The sequence below is a fragment of the Pseudophryne corroboree genome, chromosome 9, assembly GCF_028390025.1.
Source record: "Pseudophryne corroboree isolate aPseCor3 chromosome 9, aPseCor3.hap2, whole genome shotgun sequence".
NCBI lineage: Eukaryota > Metazoa > Chordata > Amphibia > Anura > Myobatrachidae > Pseudophryne > Pseudophryne corroboree.
In genome coordinates, this window is record NC_086452.1 from 414,207,886 (window position 1) to 414,229,430 (window position 21,545).

General features: G+C 47.1%; 1 protein-coding gene across 1 annotated transcript in view; it reads right to left on the reverse strand.

Moving 5' to 3' along the window:
- Window positions 1-21,545, reverse strand: part of ADAMTS9 (ADAM metallopeptidase with thrombospondin type 1 motif 9) — a 366,262-nt gene that overhangs the window by 307,681 nt on the left and 37,036 nt on the right. Inside the window, exon 3 of the mRNA XM_063940922.1 lies at window positions 1,963-2,122. Coding sequence (XP_063796992.1) covers window positions 1,963-2,122 — 160 coding nt within the window. The remainder of the gene's footprint in view (window positions 1-1,962; window positions 2,123-21,545) is intronic.

The following is a 21,545-nucleotide window of genomic DNA, read 5'->3' on the forward strand; positions in this document are numbered from 1 at the left end:
GTAGGCCAGGCAGACCATTTAGGCACACTGGCTATATCGATCAAAGTCAGTTGATGATGGGTTATGGCACAATTGTACATTGTTAATAAAGCCAGGTTTCCCTGGAGCAAGCCTCTTACTTCTGCAGGTGTCCTGTGCAAGGACTAAAACAGTCAGACACAACTTCCCGTTTAAACCTTCACAGTTCCTATCCAAACAGTAATGGCTCTTAAAAGTTGAATGGTCTTTTAAAACGGAAGAGAAATAAATGACTTTAATATGGAAAAACGCATCCAAGTAGCTCAAAGAAAAACATGTTTTTTCGATGTATTAGGCTCAGAGGAGATGTTGTCATCGGCTTTGTGCGCTTATTTCCTCGGGTTACCAATAAAGTCATTTTCCGTCTGCTGAACAGGATATGATTTCCGTGGCAATGCCTTTACCATATGACCAGGAGGATTATAGTAATCAGTAGAGTAATGATACAGTACTATAAAATGAGGACGTTCAGCTACTGACCCAGAACTGGGCACCCTGGCTCTCCAGCCGCTGCTAAGCTGGTATGAGATTGTTGGCAGTTGCAGATCAATAGGAGCCGGAGAGCCAGACATAGGTTGTGCAACATTTGCTTTATGTTCTTTATCATTTGTAACATTTTTATACCCCACAAAACGATTTAAATAGTCTAAAATGCTGCCCAGATATTTAGCACTTAAACCCCATTGTTTTTCTGGGGGCTATCAGTGATACAATGATCAGCCAACCTTACGTATTTTCCGTAGGCAACAGAATGTAAAATGAAATTATCTTTTGGACTGCGGCTAGACAGAATGAGCAGACAGGCAGCAGTCTTGGGCATACAGAGGATAGGGCAACATTGACCATTATGGAAGCCCTTTATGAATATCTGAAGTAGAGTGGAAAATTAAGTCTGGTTCTTCTATGCACCTTAGTTTGCGCAAGTGCTTCTAGATTTCCGCCAAAGCTCATAGGCTTGCAGTGTTTGTAGAGGAGGAGGAGTTATCACAAAAGTGAAGGGGGGGGGGGGGGGTTGCATGCAGAGGTTCTGTGCGGCTCGTTCTGCAGAGCAGCGGCCAAATTGGATTTCCTTATAGGGAGCAAGATTTTTTAAATGGGACAACGTGGAGAGAACACATTTTAAGGGCTGTATCTTACTGTGCGTCAGATGCACATGGCCATCTCCACTTAGGGCTGGTGGCCTTCGGGTCTTGTCTGTCATAACATAATGGCCCCGATTTATACCTTCATTTAACAAATTAGTACTTCAATTCATGCATCTAGGGGCATTTCAAGCAATATAACAAAATGTTTTCCCATACAAACGTGCACAAACAGTTCTGACATCCCCCGGCTCTCATGAATAACGTAGGGCTAGGCCATACATTTCAAAACTTAAAGGTTTTAATAAATTAAAGGGCTGGCTGTAAAGTGGTAGTTGGTTGTGACTTTCACACTTTTGCATACTGCACTTCTTACTTCTTGTAGAACTCAAGATCCATGAAGACATTTATCTAAGGATAGAGATAAAGTAGTGTGATAAAGTACCAACCAATCAGCTCCTAATTGTCACTTTACAGGCTGTGTTTGAAAAAGTCTTGCTTATTGTGTTTGAAAAATGACAGTTAGGAGCTGATTGGTTGGCACTTTATCTCTCTCCAAAGTTTGATCAATCTCCCTCTAACAATTTCAACCTCCAGAGACTCCCTGGAACACTTAACTGACACAATATTCCAAAATACAACAAATACAATATAATATAATTCTAGGGGGGGGAAAAAACACACAATTTTACATTCTTCTTGACATTTTATCCGTGCATTAAGTAATTTATGCAAATTGTGGCTGCTATAACGTTCTTCCTGATATGATGCTTCCCCAACACAGAGCCCCACTGGTCTCACATGGAACATATAAATAATTAATTAACATTTAATTAACCCGAAGGGACAAGAAGTCCGTTACCTTTAGTGTCACATGTCTTTTTTTCCCTTGATGCATTTTGAGGTGTGATGTGTCTGTATACTATGTGTGGCTTGTTTTCTTCTTCTTCACGCTCTTCTCCATCCACTAAGAGCAGAGGTTCAACAAAATAGTCCCCGTCCTGAGACCTGAATGTGCCAAGCTGCGGATAATAAAAACAAATCAGCTTTCTAATATGACTAGGAAATAAAAAAAAATAAGAATTTACTTACCGATAATTCTATTTCTCGGAGTCCGTAGTGGATGCTGGGGTTCCTGAAAGGACCATGGGGAATAGCGGCTCCGCAGGAGACAGGGCACAAAAAGTAAAGCTTTAGGATCAGGTGGTGTGCACTGGCTCCTCCCCCTATGACCCTCCTCCAAGCCTCAGTTAGGATACTGTGCCCGGACGAGCGTACACAATAAGGAAGGATTTTGAATCCCGGGTAAGACTCATACCAGCCACACCAATCACACTGTACAACCTGTGATCTGAACCCAGTTAACAGTATGATAACAGCGGAGCCTCTGAAAAGATGGCTCACAACAATAATAACCCGATTTTTGTAACTATGTACAAGTAATGCAGATAATCCGCACTTGGGATGGGCGCCCAGCATCCACTACGGACTCCGAGAAATAGAATTATCGGTAAGTAAATTCTTATTTTCTCTATCGTCCTAGTGGATGCTGGGGTTCCTGAAAGGACCATGGGGATTATACCAAAGCTCCCAAACGGGCGGGAGAGTGCGGATGACTCTGCAGCACCGAATGAGAGAACTCCAGGTCCTCCTTAGCCAGGGTATCAAATTTGTAGGATTTTACAAACGTGTTTGCCCCTGACTAAATAGCCGCTCGGCAAAGTTGTAAAGCCGAGACCCCTCGGGCAGCCGCCCGAGATGAGCCCACCTTCCTTGTGGAATGGGCATTTACATATTTTGGCTGTGGCAGGCCTGCCACAGAATGTGCAAGCTGAATTGTATTACACATCCAACTAGCAATAGTCTGCTTAGAAGCAAGAGCACCCAGTTTGTTGGGTGCATACAGGATAACAGCAAGTCAGTTTTCCTGACTCCAGCCGTCCTGGAACCTATACTTTCAGGGCCCTGACAACATCCAGCAACTTGGAGTCCTCCAAGTCCCTAGTAGGCGCAAGGCACCACAATAAGCTGGTTCAGGTGAAACACTGACACCACCTTAGGGAGAGAACTGGGGACGAGTCCGCAGCTCTGCCCTGTCCGAATGGACAAACAGATATGGGCTTTTTTGAGAAAAAACCCACCAATTTGACACTCGCCTGGCCCAGGCCAGGGCCAAGAGCATGGTCACTTTTCATGTGAGATGCTTCAAATCCACAGATTTGACTGGTTTTAAACCAATGTGATTTGAGGAATCCCAGAACTACGTTGAGATCCCACAGTGCCACTGGAGGCACAAAAGGGGGTTGTATATGCAATACTCCCTTGACAAACTTCTGGACTTCAGGAACTGAAGCCAATTCTTTCTGGAAGAAAATCGACAGGGCCGAAATTTGAACCTTAATGGGCCCCAATTTGAGGCCCATAGACCAGCGGTGGCCAACCAGTGGCTCTTGAGCCACATGCGGCTCTTTCGTTACTCAAATGTGGCTCCCAACACTCATGTTACCACAACAGATCCAGAAACCACTGCACTCCAGCCAGACACGCAGCAGCACTATGGGGACTGAAATCTCAGGAAGCTAAATACTATAGGTGAGACATCCACTGGCAAAGAGAGAACACATAAAGTGGCTGCTGCAATCAGGGGCTGACTGGCAACATTCAGCCTGGGGAGCAGATACAAGCAAGCGGCCCATCTTTTCACAGGGAATCTGTGGCCCTAGAACACTTAAATTGCACTGGCCCTTGGCTGCAATGGCACATGTTGGGGGGACTGTAGTGACATATGAGGGTGGGCTGGAGTGACACAGGAGTGTTCTGGCAGGAGAGACACAATGGGGAGCTAACTGTATTAAACTGGAGGTTGCTGGCTGGAGTAACACATGGGGGAGCTGGCTGAAGTGACACAAGAGGAGCTGAAGTGTATTATGTGAATCCGGCTTTTTGAAAATTATTTTTTATGGATCTGGTTCTTAAATGTATCTTATGTTGGATCTGGCTTTTCCAATGTAATTTATACCAGGGGCGTGGCCTAGCTGGCACAAAGCCACACACCATTTTTGCACGCGCGATGTTGGCTCTTTGACGTACCTAACAAGATTTTTTGGCTCTTTGTCACTGACTGATTGGCCACCCCTGCCATAGACACTCCTGTTTGCAGGAAATGCAGGAATCGACCGAGTTGAAATTTCTTCGTGGGGCCTTCCTGGCCTCACACCACGCAACATATTTTCGCCACATGTGGTGATAATGTTGTGCAGTCACCTCCTTCCTGGCTTTGACCAGGGTAGGAATGACCTCTTCCGGAATGCCTTTTTCCCTTAGGATCCGGCGTTCCACCGCCATGCCGTCAAACGCAGCTGCGGTAAGTCTTGGAACAGACATGGTACTTGCTGAAGCAAGTCCCTTCTTAGCGGCAGAGGCCATAAGTCCTCTGTGAGCATCTCTTGAAGTTCCGGGTACCAAGTCCTTCTTGGCCAATCCGGAGCCATGAGTATAGTTCTTTCTCCTCTACGTCTTATAATTCTCAGTACCTTAGGTATGAGAAGCAGAGGAGGGAACACATACACCGACTGGTACACCCACGGTGTTACCAGAACGTCCACAGCTATTGCCTGAGGGTCTCTTGACCTGGCGCAATACCTGTCCCGTTTTTTGTTCAGACGGGACGCCATCATGTCCACCTTTGGTATTTCCCAACGGTTCACAATCATGTGGAAAAACTTCCCGATGAAGTTTCCACTCTCCCGGGTGGAGGTCGTGCCTGCTGAGGAAGTCTGCTTCCCAGTTTCCACTCCCGGAATGAAACACTGCTGACAGTGCTATCACATGATTTTCCGCCCAGCGAAAAAGTCCTTGCAGTTTTTGCCATTGCCCTCCTGCTTCTTGTGCCGCCCTGTCTGTTTACGTGGGCGACTGCCGTGATGTTTTTCCCACTGGATCAATACCGGCTGACCTTGAAGCAGAGGTCTTGCTAAGCTTAGAGCATTATAAATTTACCCTTAGCTCCAGTATATTTATGTGGAGAAAAGTCTCCAGACTTGATCACACTCCCTGGAAATTTTTTCCTTGTGTGACTGCTCCCCAGCCTCTCGGGCTGGCCTCCGTGGTCACCAGCATCCAATCCTGAATGCCGAATCTGCGGCCCTCTAGAAGATGAGCACTCTGTAACCACCACAGGAGAGACACCCTTGTCCTTGGATATAGGGTTATCCGCTGATGCATCTGAAGATGCGATCCGGACCATTTGTCCAGCAGATCCCACTGAAAAGTTCTTGCGTGAAATCTGCCGAATGGAATTGCTTCGTAGGAAGCCACCATTTTTACCAGGACCCTTGTGCAATGATGCACTGACACTTTTCCTGGTTTTAGGAGGTTCTTGACTAGCTCGGATAACTCCCTGGCTTTCTCTTCCGGGAGAAACACCTTTTTCTGGACTGTGTCCAGAATCATCCCTAGGCACAGCAGACGTGTCGTCAGGATCAGCTGCGATTTTGGAATATTTAGAATCCATCCGTGCTGTTGTAGCAGTATCCGAGATAGTGCTACTCCGACCTCCAACTGTTCCCTGGACTTTGCCCTTATCAGGAGATCGTCCAAGTAAGGGGTAATTAAGACGCCTTTTCTTCGAAGAAGAATCATCATTTCGGCCATTACCTTGGTAAAGACCCGGGGTGCCGTGGACAATCCAAACGGCAGCGTCTGAAACTGACAGTGACAGTTCTATACCACGAACCTGAGGTACCCTTAGTGAGAAGGGCAAATTTGGACATGGAGGTAAGCATCCCTGATGTCCCGGGACACTATATAGTCCCCTTCTTCCTGGTTCGTTATCACTGCTCTGAGTGACTCCATCTTGATTTGAACCTTTGTAAGTGTTCAAATTTTTTTAGATTTAGAATAGGTCTCACCTAGCCTTCTGGCTTCAGTACCACAATATAGTGTGGAATAATACCCCTTTCCTTGTTGTAGGAGGGGTAATTTGATTATCACCTGCTGGGAATACAGCTTGTGAATTTTTTCCCATACTGCCTCCTTGTCGGAGGGATATAAAGCAGACTTCAGGAGCCTGCGAGGGGGAAACGTTTCGACATTCCAATCTGTACCCCTGGGATACTACTTGTAGGATCCAGGGGTCCTGTACGGTCCCAGCGTCATGCTGAGAGCTTGGCAGAAGCGGTGGAAGGCTTCTGTTCCTGGGAATGGGCTGCCTGCTGCAGTCTTCTTCCCTTTCCTCTATCCCTGGGCAAATATGACTCTTATAGGGACGAAAGGACTGAGGCTGAAAAGACGGTGTCTTTTTCTGCAGAGATGTGACTTAGGGTAAAAACGGTGGATTTTCCAGCAGTTGCCGTGGCCACCAGGTCCGATGGACCGACCCCAAATAACTCCTCTTCCTTTATACGGCAATACACCTTTGTGCCGTTTGGAATCTGCATCACCTGAACACTGTCGTGTCCATAAACATCTTCTGGCAGATATGGACATCGCACTTACTCTTGATGCCAGAGTGCAAATATCCCTCTGTGCATCTCGCATATATAGAAATGCATCCTTTAAATGCTCTATAGTCAATAAAATACTGTCCCTGTCAAGGGTATCAATATTTTTAGTCAGGGAATCCGACCAAGCCACCCCAGCTCTGCACATCCAGGCTGAGGCGATCGCTGGTCGCAGTATAACACCAGTATGTGTGTATATACTTTTATATGATATTTTCCAGCCTCCTGTCAGCTGGCTCCTTGAGGACGGCCCTATCTATAGACGGTACCGCCACTTGTTTTGATAAGCGTGTGAGCGCCTTATCCACCCTAAGGGGTGTTTCCCAACGCGCCCTAACTTCTGGCGGGAAAGGGTATACCGCCAATAATTTTCTATCGGGGGGAACCCACGCATCATCACACACTTCATTTAATTTATCTGATTCAGGAAAAACTACAGGTAGTTTTTTCACATCCCACATAATACCCTCTTTTGTGGTACTTGTAGTATCAGAAATATGTAACACCTCCTTCATTGCCCTTAACGTGTGGCCCTAATAAGGAATACGTTTGTTTATTCACCGTCGACACTGGATTCAGTGTCCGTGTCTGTGTCTGTGTCGACCAACTAAGGTAAACGGGCGTTTTAAAACCCCTGACGGTGTTTTTGAGACGTCTGGACCGGTACTAATTGTTTGTCGGCCGTCTCATGTCGTCAACCGACCTTGCAGCGTGTTGACATTATCACGTAATTCCCTAAATAAGCCATCCATTCCGGTGTCGACTCCCTAGAGAGTGACATCACCATTACAGGCAATTGCTCCGCCTCCTCACCAACATCGTCCTCATACATGTCGACACACACGTACCGACACACAGCACACACACAAGGAATGCTCTGATAGAGGACAGGACCCACTAGCCCTTTGGAGAGACAGAGGGAGAGTTTGCCAGCACACACCAAAAAAACGCTATAATTATATAGGGACAACCTTATATAAGTGTTTTCCCTTATAGCATCTTTTTATATATTTCTAACGCCAAATTAGTGCCCCCCCTCTCTGTTTTAACCCTGTTTCTGTAGTGCAGTGCAGGGGAGAGCCTGGGAGCCTTCCCTCCAGCCTTTCTGTGAGGGAAAATGGCGCTGTGTGCTGAGGAGATAGGCCCCGCCCCTTTTTCGGCGGGCTCGTCTCCCGCTCTTCAACGGATTCTGGCAGGGGTTAAATATCTCCATATAGCCCCCGGAGGCTATATGTGAGGTATTTTTTGCCAAAAAATAGGTTTACATTGCCTCCCAGGGCGCCCCCCTCCCAGCGCCCTGCACCCTCAGTGACTGCCGTGTGAAGTGTGCTGAGAGCAATGGCGCACAGCTGCAGTGCTGTGCGCTACCTTAAGAAGACTGAGGAGTCTTCTGCCGCCGATTCTGGACCTTCTTCTCTTTTCAGCATCTGCAAGGGGGCCGGCGGCGAGGCTCCGGTGACCATCCAGGCTGTACCTGTGATCGTCCCTCTGGAGCTAATGTCCAGTAGCCAAAGAAGCCAATCCATCCTGCACGCAGGTGAGTTCACTTCTTCTCCCCTAAGTCCCTCGTTGCAGTGATCCTGTTGCCAGCAGGACTCACTGTAAAATAAAAAACCTAAGCTAAACTTTTCTAAGCAGCTCTTTAGGAGAGCCACCTAGATTGCACCCTTCTCGGCCGGGCACAAAAATCTAACTGAGGCTTGGAGGAGGGTCATAGGGGGAGGAGCCAGTGCACACCACCTGATCCTAAAGCTTTACTTTTTGTGCCCTGTCTCCTGCGGAGCCGCTATTCCCCATGGTCCTTTCAGGAACCCCAGCATCCACTAGGACGATAGAGAAATAATTACACTTATGAATGAATTAAAATTTTATACTCCAAAATCAATGCACGTAGTAGACACGGGTATGAGACTTAGGGTCGACAGTGTCTAGGTAGACAGACATTAGGTTGACGCCTATGGGTCGACAGTGACTAGGTCGACACCAGAAATAGGTCGACACGGCCATTAGGTCAACATGGAAAAAGGTCGACATGAGTTTTTTAATGATTTTTTGGTGCCGTTTTCTTTGTAAAGTTACCGGGAACCCCAATTAGTGCACTGTGTCCCCTCGCTTCGGGCAAAGTGCCTCGCTCCACTACCGCTGCACAGGTTACCGTTCCAAATAGTAGTCCACGTGGATCGTAAAGTATGAAAAAGTTCAATTTTTTTTTTCAAAATTGAAAATCTCACGTCAACCTTTTTCCATGTCGACCTCGTTCATGTTGACCTAATGGCAGTGTCAACCTATTTCTGGTGTCAACCTAGTCACTGTCGACCAATATGTGTCGACCTAATGGGTGTCAACCTAAGTACTGTCGACCTAGAGTCCGGTTACTGTAGACACTAATGAGGGGATTAATGGTTAGGGAGCCTTATTATCCTACTGAGAACACTTACAGAATCTAATGAGCTATGGCTGTGCAATGATAATTGGAGACTACAGAATGCTTTCTGATGCTGGAAAATACTAAGTATTCTCAATCATCTGAAGCATGTTTTAGTAATGAGTGAACTCCAACACGTAAATCGCTTGCAAGTCCATGAATGAGCCTACTCCACTGATTGTATTACTCTTTGCAACTCTTTAAAAGAAAAGAAAATTACATTAGGGGGCCTATTTGTTACATATAGAAAAGCAACAAATCTGTCCAAATTGGGTATTTTCGCTGGAGAGGGGGCTCCTAACTAGATAAAAATCCTAAGACCAGTAATAGCTAATGCCTGATGCCACCAGCTAACCATACTTGTCCACTCTCCCGAAATGTCTGGAAGACTATCAAATTTTCCCACCGACTCCTGGGGGAATGGTAAACCTTCCCATCAACTTCCTAGTGAAATGGACAGGGACAATGTAATGTGATGACGTGATTTTCTTCAAATTGCATCATCGTGCATGCGCGCTGCTACAGGGGCAAAGCCAAATGGCACAATTTTTTGCCCTCTCCATGCCACCACAGTCGTCACCTACAGTTTGGCACCAAGAAGTATGTAGATGGCAGAAGATTTAAGGTCAGCAAGTATGCAGCTACTTCCATCCATCAGCTAGTGAATGCCCAGAGGGCTCCAAGACTGGCTGTAAGTCTGGGTACACACTTTATTTTCAAACGATATATCATCCGAAACAGTGGATTGGAAGATATATCGTTCACATTGTCCAGTTTGTATGCACTATAACGATGCGCGCTCCCGTGGGTCATTAATGATGTCCGATATCTTTTTTTGTTCAGTGTGTATGCATGGTATCACTTGCCAGGAAAAATCGTTAGACAATGTCGCATCTTCTGCACATCGTCAAGTGTGTACCCAGCCTAAGAGTGCTCCGAACACTGGTCGCCAGTATCGCTGAGGAGTTGAGCATGCGGGCATAGAAGATTGTCTGCTATAAGCAGCGGTAGAAAACCTTTACTATCACTATTGATGAAGAGACCGCTAAACTCTTTAATAGTCCATCTTGTACCATATCAGTGGTCTACTGTAGATCTGTGTTGATAATTTGGGAAACAAACTGAGCTCAAAGGCAGTGTCATAACAAATCTACCAGGACAGAGCCATGTATGTCATCTCTTGTATGACAACTACACACCATGATCCGTTCAGATGGAACAGTAGAGTTTTCCCAAAGTTCATTTTACTTGAATTACTATATTTGAACTTTGTTAGAGTGATCCTTCACAATCAATTTGTAGCCACCAGAGACTGGAGTCGGAGGTAGAGAGTTTCCTGCCTGGTGGCGTTCCCCTTTAATTTTCTCAATAACAATTTGTAGACTACTAGGAGACGAACCTTTCTGAGGCTCTGCAGAACACTGCCCTGATTTACTCTGCATAAACCACGTCTGATAGGTATGCCGTCCAGATCCAAAGTGTATTTATTATGTCCCAGAGCTGTCACTTTTTTTCTGTGCTGATTGATCTTGAATGTCTGCGATGATGGAAGCAATGACGAGCAGATCAGTCAGGGAACCAGCCTAGCTAAGTAACTGCAACCAGATGTACAACTATGGCGCAGATAGAAATCGCTCATACAAGGATTGAACGCTTTGACCCTTAAGTTGTGCCACATTGAGACGTAAAATTCCTCTTTTGTAAAATAACCTATTTTCTTTATATACTAACAATTTGCAAACCATAGTTGATTAACCCCTGGAGATTGTGTTGTTCTCGTTATCTGTACAGGGATTCATTTTGGTAGATACGGCAGTTTTGAAAATGTCTGCAAAGGGAAAAATGTGTTGAACCAAGGGACGGACGGAATGGAGTCCAAGTTTGGTCAATGGCCCTCATTCTGAGTTGATCGCTCGCTAGCTGCTTTCAGCAGCAGTGCACACGCTAGGCCGCCGCCCTCTGGGAGTGTATCTTAGCTTAGCAGAAGTGCGAACGAAAGATTAGCAGAACTGCTCGAAAATCTTTCCCTGCAGTTTCTGAGTAGCTCCAGATCTACTCCTAGATTGCGATCACCTCAGTCCGTTTAGTTCCTGCTTTGACATCACAAACACGCCCTGCGTTCGGCCAGCCACTCCCCCGTTTCCCAAGCCACTCCTGCGTTTTAGCCTGATACGCCTGCGTTTTTTAGCACACTCCCGGAAAACGGTCAGTTTCCGCCCAGAAACACCCACTTCCTGTCAATCACACACCGATCAGCAGAGCGACTGAAAAGCGTCGCTCGGCCCTGTGTAAAATTGCTTAGTTTTGTGTGAAATTACTTGGCGCGTGCGCCCTGCGGCCCATACGCATGCGCAGAACTGTCGGTTTTTAGCCTGATCACTATGCTGCGAAAAACATCAGCGAGCGATCAACTCGGAATGACCCCCAATGTGTGGTATGCTGGCTGAACTCGGATGTTTTTTTAAAGGGGACAATCATTTACAAGGCATGGTTATGCCCATTTAAAAAAAATGCCCAAGTTTAGCGGCATACCGCACATGGACCAAACTCGGACTCCATTCCATCCTGCCCCAGGTCTTGTTATGTCAATTTTGTAGTGCAATTAGCTCGGTGCCAGGGATTGAACAGGGCTCTATGCTGCCCTCTAGCTGTCCCACCTGTTAAACAATTTACATCATAATGTCATGAGACAGTTCCGCCGGCTCTATAAAGGACTCTCTGGGCTGCCGGGAAGCTCCACAGGGTGCCCGCCTGGAGCTTTCCTTGGATGCTCTGAGCTGGTCTGCATGTCCAATGCAGGTGCCGTGGGGCTGCCCCAGAGTCCGGCACCACTTGCACACCTGCAGGTGCCGTGGGGCTGTCCCAGAGTCCGGCACCACTTGCACACCTGCAGGTGCCGTGGGGCTGCCCCAGAGTCCGGCACCACTTGCACACCTCTAGTTACGCCTTGTCCGATGCCATGCAACCTAATAAACTTCGGAGCCTAATTGAGCGGCTTCAAACATTTTGATTATGGGCAGATTTATCAGCTCGCATTGCGCATTATGGTAAGCAGATACCATACTTGTCTATTCTCCCGGGAACCTGCGGGAGACATCCGTTTTTTTCAGGTAGTCGCCCATATCCTAAGAAAAGTGGGCACCCCTCCCACATTCTGCCCACTTCCTAGTTAATCAGTTCCAGAGGGGGTGCGTGGTCTAATGACGCGATTAGTCCGACCCCATCCTCATTGCCGCCCAACTGCTTCTCTTCTCCAGGCATCTCCTGGAGAGGAAAGCATTAATGTCGACAAGTTTGAGATACTGTTCATATCTCTGTAGGGTGCAAGCAAAATTGTCCTTCTGCAGATAACGCCTGGAAGCTGCCAGGACCCATTCCGCCGGTTTACGCAGCTAATTGTCACGTAAATTCCACTAACAAGATGCATCAATACAATCAATTAACGAAAGAGAGACCTAGCTGTAATAACATAGCAGGTATTTTTAACGAGTGTCACAAGCTATGACAAACAAATACTGTATGACAACAAAGCAGGAACGAGTTCGGTGCTGCAAGGGAAGGCACGGAGGTACAAAGAATGGAACCATGATGTGTAAGTGAGCATGCATGAACTGAGCGGGCAGTCGGGCACCAAATTGTTCTGATACATAGATGCTTGATCAGTGGAAGATAATTTACACCTCTACAAAACAACATTAATTCCTGCAAAAACTACTGATGCATGAATTCTCTGAAACACTACTTTCCATAAATGTTAATGTGTATAAATGACAAAAATACAACCGAACTCGAAAAACACACACGTGTAGCAGCACTATTTTTAAGGCAATGATAATACATCTCGGAGGCAGATGGCAATCATTTGAGATACTGTCCAGGAGGTAAACGGCAAGAGATAGCTTCCTGTTATTGTGACCTTTAGCAAATATAGATGTGCATTACCACACAATCCACTTAAAAATAACAGGATATTGTTGAAGTTTAATGTATGTTGCTTCTTGTTTGTAAGGAGCCAGGAAGAGAGATTTTCCAAATCCGTTTTGCTAAAACCTTCTATAACAAACGTATTTAATAATGCGCTGGTTGGGTGGGAGTTGCTATCGTGCCTTTTCAGATCTAAAAATAAATACTTGATTATAGATCATTAGCAAGAGGGTCACCTATATAGTTATAATTATAATACACATAAACACACAGGTGGAGCAGGGCGTCTTAGCATGGTTGGCACTGGGTAAAGCAATCCCCTGACCACCCACTCACGCTAATAAATTAAAATAATAACTTACCTCTCCTACAGTCCCGCACTGTTTCCCCACATGCTTCCATAGAGTGAATGTCTGTAAGCACTCTGATTGGCGGATAGTTCCAACTATACACCAATCAGCATGCTGACAGCCATTCACTGTCTGGCTGCAGGCAGGGATGCAGCAGGTAGATAATGCTGCCTGGCCGCTCTGCGTCATACTCTACCGGCCTTCCACATAGCTTCAGAGGTACTGGCTCAGGGGGCAAATACTCCCGGTCCATCACACCCCTGCTCGAAGGCCCTTAGAATCATGGGGCCCTTGGCAACTGGCCAGTGAACCTTTACATTATGATGGCCCTTGGTGGAGGTATATGAGAGGAGGGTGCTCATGTTAAAGCCTTGTGTCGGCCCCCTCCTTTCTGGTAATGCAGAAATCTACTGTGCTTGTGTAGGTTTCCGGAGATATGGCACCTTCTCCATGTTCCCGGTAACTTCTCTACTGCAGATATGCAGACCTCTGGGAAAATGGCCAACACCCAGGGGCCGATGTGCACCGCACACCCTGTACCCATTATATATACGCCGTTGCACACAGGGAACAATGTGCATCTAATCCAAGGACATTAAAACCAACTGATGAAGACCAGAGGCACTTAAAGAAAGGAGGAGGCCTGTGTTTGCCGACTCCATCTGGGCCCCCTTCTCTACAGCCAGCTGCGCTGTAGACTCTGGACACCAGGGTCATTAGGGGGCCCTAGCACTGTCTGAGAATCTAGTGCTCATGCACAGGTCTCCGGGAAAATGGTGCAGCGGCCATTTTCCCAGTGGTTTTCTTACTGCACATGTGTAAAAAGCTGGGAAAATGGCCCCCGAGCTATTTTCCTGGTGACTTCTGCAGTGCTACCGCTGACAATGTGGGACTCCGGAGGGTAAATATTAAAAAAGAAATGTGTGGTGTGCAGTTTGGGCCCATTATAAAGGCGCCAGTGATGAAGATGCATTCTAATGCATGTGATTATGAAATAACATTAATAATTGTAGTAATAGGATACTGCCCAGTCTGGGGCTAGCGGGACAGTAGATAACTTTCCCGGATTCTGCCCAATTCTCCAGTGAAGTTGGCAGGACCACAATGGCGTCATTCGCTGTGAAATGCGCCTTCAGGGATCTGCACCTTCTGTACAATGCTGTAAATAACAATGATGGAATTCACCATGCCCTCTGCACTTCCCACCCAGACCCTTCCCACCCCAGATTTCCCAAAGGACATCTCTAGAAAGTAAGTAACTATGAACAACCACTGACCACTGCTTAGAGCGGTATAGTATACAGTACCCAGCTACCAGCTGTGGGTTCCCAAGGGTGAATTACCTTAGAGTTGTTGGAGGTGCAACCAATAAACTGTGTCACATCGCATGTGAGAATTCCTATTGGCTGACGTTTATCAATAGATTTCTAGAATTCAAAGATGAATTGTTCTCATTCATGATGAGAAAAAAAATCACAATGTATTTTGTGCAACTATCAAAGTATACAAATGAATGGATGACACACAGCCTTCCACATTGGAAACAATAATATGCAACGTCTCCAAATGGCTGTGGAATTACCCATGTTCTAAACTCTATGTGGTAAATTTACTAAAACTTTGAAAACAGAGAATTGGTGATGTTACCCATAGCAACAAATAAGATGCTGTCTAGCATTTCTCTGTTGCCTTTTAGAAAATAATAGACAGCATCTGTTTGGTTGCTATGGGCAACATCAATCACCAATGCTCTGTTTTAGAAGCTTTAATAAATGTACCCTTATTTATCCTAAGTGAAGCGTGATTGTCTCATAGATAGGCCCAGATTTATCAAGCCTTGTAGAGTGATAAATAGCATGGTGATAAAGTACCAACCAACCAGCTCCTAGCTGCCATGTTACAGGCTGTGTTTTAAAAATGACAGTCGGAAGCTGATTGGTTGGTACTTTATCACCGTGAAAATTATCACTCTCCAAGGCTTGATAAATCTGGGCCATAATGGGGCACATATATCAAGCGCTGATAACCCCTTTTGTTTGGTAGGGCAGAGATTGCCAGAGAGGTGAATAATCGCACCACCTATCTGGTGGCCCTCTTTTTAAAACATCCTGAAGTGCTGAGATACCCGGAGAGGTAGGATGTCATTTACCCCAATAAGAGAAATTGTAGTGGTGTTAATGAAACACTGACCGGCCTGGTCTTGGAACAAAACGTAGGTCACATGATCGGTGTTCCACATACTTAAGTGCTTGGGGATTTCTAGCGCTGGCACTGTGTGGATAAGTCTGCTGCTGCTTAATACAGCGGAAAAGGGAGCTGACCTTTTGCTGCAGCCTCCTCATAATTATGTTATGCATCTTGGTGACATTTCAGCCTGCATGCTGAGGAGTGAAATATGTGTCAGATCTGCCTAATCAGAAAGAGCACAAAATGAATATCCATAAATACCAGCATTTTCCAGGGGATATTTTTAAATGGTGTGTTTCTGTAACACGAGTGAAATGATCTTCCATAGCATTATGCAGGAAAATGGCGCCCTTTAGTCTCTGCTGCTCCTACACACGGGGTCTGCAGTGCCTAATGTTACATCTGGACTTGCCATCATGTGCTGTAACCTTTACCAGCAATCTGACTTTAGCCTTTATTACTCATACTGCAGAAGGCAAAAAAGTTCATAACTGATTGGATGCTATGGTTGTTCTTTGCACCATGTTAAAAAATAAGAAGCTACGTTATGGGTATTACATGTGTCCTAGGGATTCAAAATCATTGATTGTTTATGTCCGATGTAGAATACTTTTGCCATCGATGGGGGAGAACCAGATGTTTTCCCTGCATCGATGGAAAGGTATAACCAAATATTTTTTTATTTTTTTTTATGTGGTACCGGGACACGGAGCATAGCTCTGTCCCTTGACATATGCGAAGCCCCGCCCCTGTATTCTGATTGGCACATCAGCCAGTCAGTGAAAAAACAGGGATGACCATTGATAGTGGGAACCATTGATGGTTATCCACTGCATAGTTGTCAGCCATCGATGGCTACTCCCCATATTGCCATCAGTGATAACCATCGATGGCAACCAGACCGATGGCCATCCTTGATATGGCCCGTGTATAGGCATAGATGGGCAGGTAGTATATGGTATCACAGTATACAGTACAAAACATAGTTGCCTACTCTCCTGCAAGTTGCGGGAAACTCCTGATTTTTCGGGCAGTTACCCACACTCAAGGAAGAGTGGCTTGACCCCCGATCCGCCTGCTACCTAGTGAAGTGAGCAGGATGAGGAGATTAAACAGGGAATCTCTGTGCTGAATGGAGGAGACATGGTCAAATGATGTAAATGTGGGCTTAGTGATGTGACATTTCTGCCCCATCCCCTGAAGTGCCTTCTCTCAGAGAGGAGATCTGAAAAGTAGGCAGCTACAGTACAAAAGGGTTAAATAAAAAAGATAAATAAAATAGGATTTTAATACCTACCGGTAAATCCTTTTCTCTAACGTCCTAAGTGGATGCTGGGGACTCCGTAAGGACCATGGGGAATAGCGGCTCCGCAGGAGACTGGGCACATCTAAAGAAAGCTTTAGGACTATCTGGTGTGCACTGGCTCCTCCCCCTATGACCCTCCTCCAAGCCTCAGTTAGATCTCTGTGCCCGAACGAGAAGGGTGCACACTAGGGGCTCTCCTGAGCTTCTAATACCCCTTTTCCACTAGCTCAAAAAACACGGGTAAATGCACGGGGGCGCGCATTTACCCGTGTTTTTTGCAAGTGGGAAAGGGTAAACCCGGATCAAGTGACCCGTGAATCCTACCCGGCTATTTACCTGGGTAGGACACGGGACTGATCCGGGTAGGGTTGTAGTGTAAACGGGAGCCGTGTCGATGCGACACGGCTCCCATTTACACTGTATGGAAGGGCGGCGCTGGGAGATCATGTGATCTCCCTGCGCCGCCCCTGCCGCGTCACTAGAAGCGTCACCAACCCGGCATATGCCGGGTTGTGACTGCTGATGGGAAAGGGGCCGAGCACGGGTCGCAGCAGGGGGCAGCTCCCGTGTCAGGCTCCCGGCTGCGACCCGTGCTCGTAAGTGGAAAAGGGGTATTAGTGAAAGTTTTAGATTAGGTTTTTTATTTTCAGTGAGACCTGCTGGCAACAGGCTCACTGCATCGAGGGACTAAGGGGAGAAGAAGCGAACTCACCTGCGTGCAGAGTGGATTGGGCTTCTTAGGCTACTGGACATTAGCTCCAGAGGGACGATCACAGGCCCAGCTTGGATGGGTCCCAGAGCCGCGCCGCCGGCCCCCTTACAGAGCCAGAAGGCAGAAGAGGTCCGGAAAATCGGCGGCAGAAGACGTCCTGTCTTCAACAAGGTAGCGCACAGCACTGCAGCTGTGCGCCATTGCTGTCAGCACACTTCACACTTCGGTCACTGAGGGTGCAGGGCGCTGGGGGGGGGCGCCCTGAGACGCAATAAAAACACCTTGGATGGCAAAAAAATGCATCACATATAGCTCCTGGGCTATATGGATGCATTTAACCCCTGCCAGAATCCATAAAAAAGCAGGAGAAAAGTCCGCGAAAAAGGGGCGGAGCCTATCTCCTCAGCACACTGGCGCCATTTTCCCTCACAGCTCCGTTGGAGGGAAGCTCCCTGTCTCTCCCCTGCAGTCACTACACTACAGAAAGGGTTAAAAAAAGAGAGGGGGGGCACTAATTACGCGCAGTATTAAAGATACAGCAGCTATAAGGGGAAAAACACTTATATAAGGTTATCCCTGTATATATATAGCGCTCTGGTGTGTGCTGGCAAACTCTCCCTCTGTCTCCCCAAAGGGCTAGTGGGGTCCTGTCCTCTATCAGAGCATTCCCTGTGTGTGTGCTGTATGTCGGTACTTTTGTGTCGACATGTATGAGGAGAAAAATGATGTGGAGACGGAGCAGATTGCCTGTAATAGTGATGTCACCCCCTAGGGGGTCGACACCTGAGTGGATGAACTGTTGGAAGGAATTACGTGACAGTGTCAGCTCTGTATAAAAGACAGTGGTTGACATGAGACAGCCGGCTACTCAGCTTGTGCCTGTCCAGACGTCTCATAGGCCGTCAGGGGCTCTAAAGCGCCCGTTACCTCAGATGGCAGATATAGACGCCGACACGGATACTGACTCCAGTGTCGACGGTGAAGAGACGAATGTGACTTCCAGTAGGGCCACACGTTACATGATTGAGGCAATGAAAAATGTTTTACACATTTCTGATAATACGAGTACCACCAAAAAAAGGGGTATTATGTTCGGTGAGGAAAAACTACCTGTAGTTTTCCTGAATCTGAGAAATTAAATGAGGTGTGTGATGATGCGTGGGTTTCCCCCGATAACAACGGATAATTTCTAAAATGTTATTGGCATTATATCCTTTCCCGCCAGAGGTTAGGGTGCGTTGGGAAACACCCCCTAGGGGGGATAAAGCGCTCACACGCTTGTAAGGGCTCTACCTTCGCCTGAGATGGCCGCCCTTAAGGATCCTGCTGATAGAAAGCAGGAGGGTATCCTAAAAGGTATTTACACACATACTGGTGTTATACTGCGACCAGCAATCGCCTCAGCCTGGATGTGCAGTGCTGGGTTGGCGTGGTCGGATTCCCTGACTGAAAATATTGATACCCTAGATAGGGACAGTATATTTTTGCCTATAGAGCATTTAAAAGATGCATTTTTATATATGCGTGATGCACAGCGGAATATTTGCCGACTGGCATCAAGTCTAAGCGCGTTGTCCATTTCTACCAGTAGAGGGTTATGGACACGTCAGTGGTCAGGTGATGCGTATTCCAAACGGCATTTGGAAGTATTGCTTTATTAAGGGAGGAGTTATTTGGGGTCGGTCTTTCAGACCTGGTGGCCACGGCAACAGCTGGGAATTCCACGTTTGTACCCCAGGTCGCCTCTCAACATGAGAAGACGCCGTATTATCAGGCGCAGTCTTTTCGTGGACAAGCGGGCAAAAGGTTCCTCATTTCTGCCCCGTGACAGAGGGAGAGGAAAAAGGCTGCAGAAATCAGCCAGTTCCCAGGAACAGAAACCCTCTCCCGCCTCTGCCAAGCCCTCAGTATACGCTGGGGCTTTACAAGCAGAATCAGGCACGGTGGGGGGCCCGTCTCAATGAATTTCAGCGCGCAGTGGGCTCACTCGCAAGTAGACCCCTGGATCCTTCAGGTGATATCTCAGGGGTACAAATTAGAATTCGAGACGTCTCCCCCTCGCCGTTTCCTAAAGTCGGCTTTACCGATGTCTCCTTCTGACAGGGAGACCGTTTTGGAAGCCATTCACAAGCTGTATTCCCAGCAGGTGATAATCAAGATACCCCTCCTGCAACAGGGAACGGGGTATTATTCCACACTGTTGTGGTACCGAAGCCGGACGGCTCGGTGAGACCGATTCTAAATCTAAAATCTTTGAACACTTACGTACAGAGGTTCAAATTCAAGATTGAGTCACTCAGAGCAGTGATTGCGAACCAGGAAGAAGGGGACTACATGATGTCTCGGGACATCAAGGATGCTTACCTTCATGTCAAAATTTACCCTTCTCACCAAGGGTACCTCAGGTTTATGGTACAGAACTGTCACTATCAGTTCAGACGCTGCCGTATGGATGGTACACGGCACCCCGGGACTTTACCAAGGTAATGGCCGAAATGATGATATTCCTTCGAAGGAAGTGAATTTTAGTTATCCCTTCCTTGGACAATTCCCTGATAAGGGTAAGATCCAGGGAACAGTTGGAGGTCGGTGTAGCACTATCTCAGGTAGTGTTGCGGCAGCACGATTGGATTCTCAATATTCCAAAATCACACCTGGTTCCGACGACGTGTCTTCTGTTCCTAGGGATGATCCTGGACACAGTCCAGAAAAAGGTGTTTCTACCAGAGGAGAAAGCCAGGGAGTTATCCGAGCTAGTCAGGAACCTCCTAAAACCGAGCCAAGTCTCAGTGCATCAATGCACAAGGGTTCTGGGTAAAATGGTGGCTTCCTACGAAGCAATCCCATTCGGCAGATTCCACGCAAGAACTTTCCAGTGGGACCTGCTGGACAAATGGTCCGGATCGCATCTTCAGATGCATCAGCGGATAACCCTGTCACCAAGGACAAGGGTGTCCCTCCTGTGGTGGTTGCAGAGTGCTCATCTTCTAGAGGGCCGCAGATTAGGCATTCAGGACTGGGTCCTGGTGACCACGGATGCCAGCCTGCGAGGCTGGGGAGCAGTCACACAGGGAAGGAATATCCAGGGCTTATGGTCAAGCCTGGAGACATCACTTCACATAAATATCCTGAAGCTAAGGGACATTTACAATGCTCTAAGCTTAGCAAGACCTCTGCTTCAAGGTCAGCCGGTGTTGATCCAGTCGGACAACATCACGGCAGTCACCCACGTAAACAGACAGGGTGGCACAAGAAGCAGGAGGGCAATGGCAGAAGCTGCAAGGATTCTTCGCTGGGCGGAAAATCATGTGATAGCACTGTCAGCAGTATTCATTCCGGGGTGGACCACTGGGAAGCAGACTTCCTCAGCACGACCTCCACCCGGGAGAGTGGGGACTTCACCCAGAAGTCTTCCACATGATTAAAAACTCGACAGGTATTGCGCCAGGTCCAGGGACCCTCAGGCAATAAGCTGTAGACGCTCTGGTAACACCGTGGGTGTACCAGTCAGGGTATGTGTTCCCTCCTCTGCCTCTCATACCCAAGGTACTGAGATTGATAAGATGGAGAGGAGTAAGCACTATATTCGTGGTTCCGGATTGGCCAAGAAGGACTTGGTAACTGGAACTTCAAGAGATGCTCACGGAGGATCCGTGGCCTCTACCTCTAAGAAGGGACCTGCTCCAGCAAGGACCCTGTCTGTTCCAAGACTTACCGCGGCTGCGTTTGACGGCATGGCGGTTGAACGCCGGATCCTGAAGGAAAAAAGGCATTCCGGATGAAGTCATCCCTATCCTGATCAAAGCCAGGAAGGATGTAACCGCAAAAACATTATCACCGCAATTGGCGAAAATATGTTGCTTGGTGCGAGGCCAGTAAGGCCCGACGGAGGAAATTCAACTGGGTCGATTCCTACATTTTCTGCAAACAGGAGTGTCTATGGGCCTGAAATTGGGGTCCATTAAGGTTCAAATTTCGGCCCTGTCAATTTTCTTCCAAAAAAAAGAACTAGCTTCAGTCCCTGAAGTTCAGACGTTTGT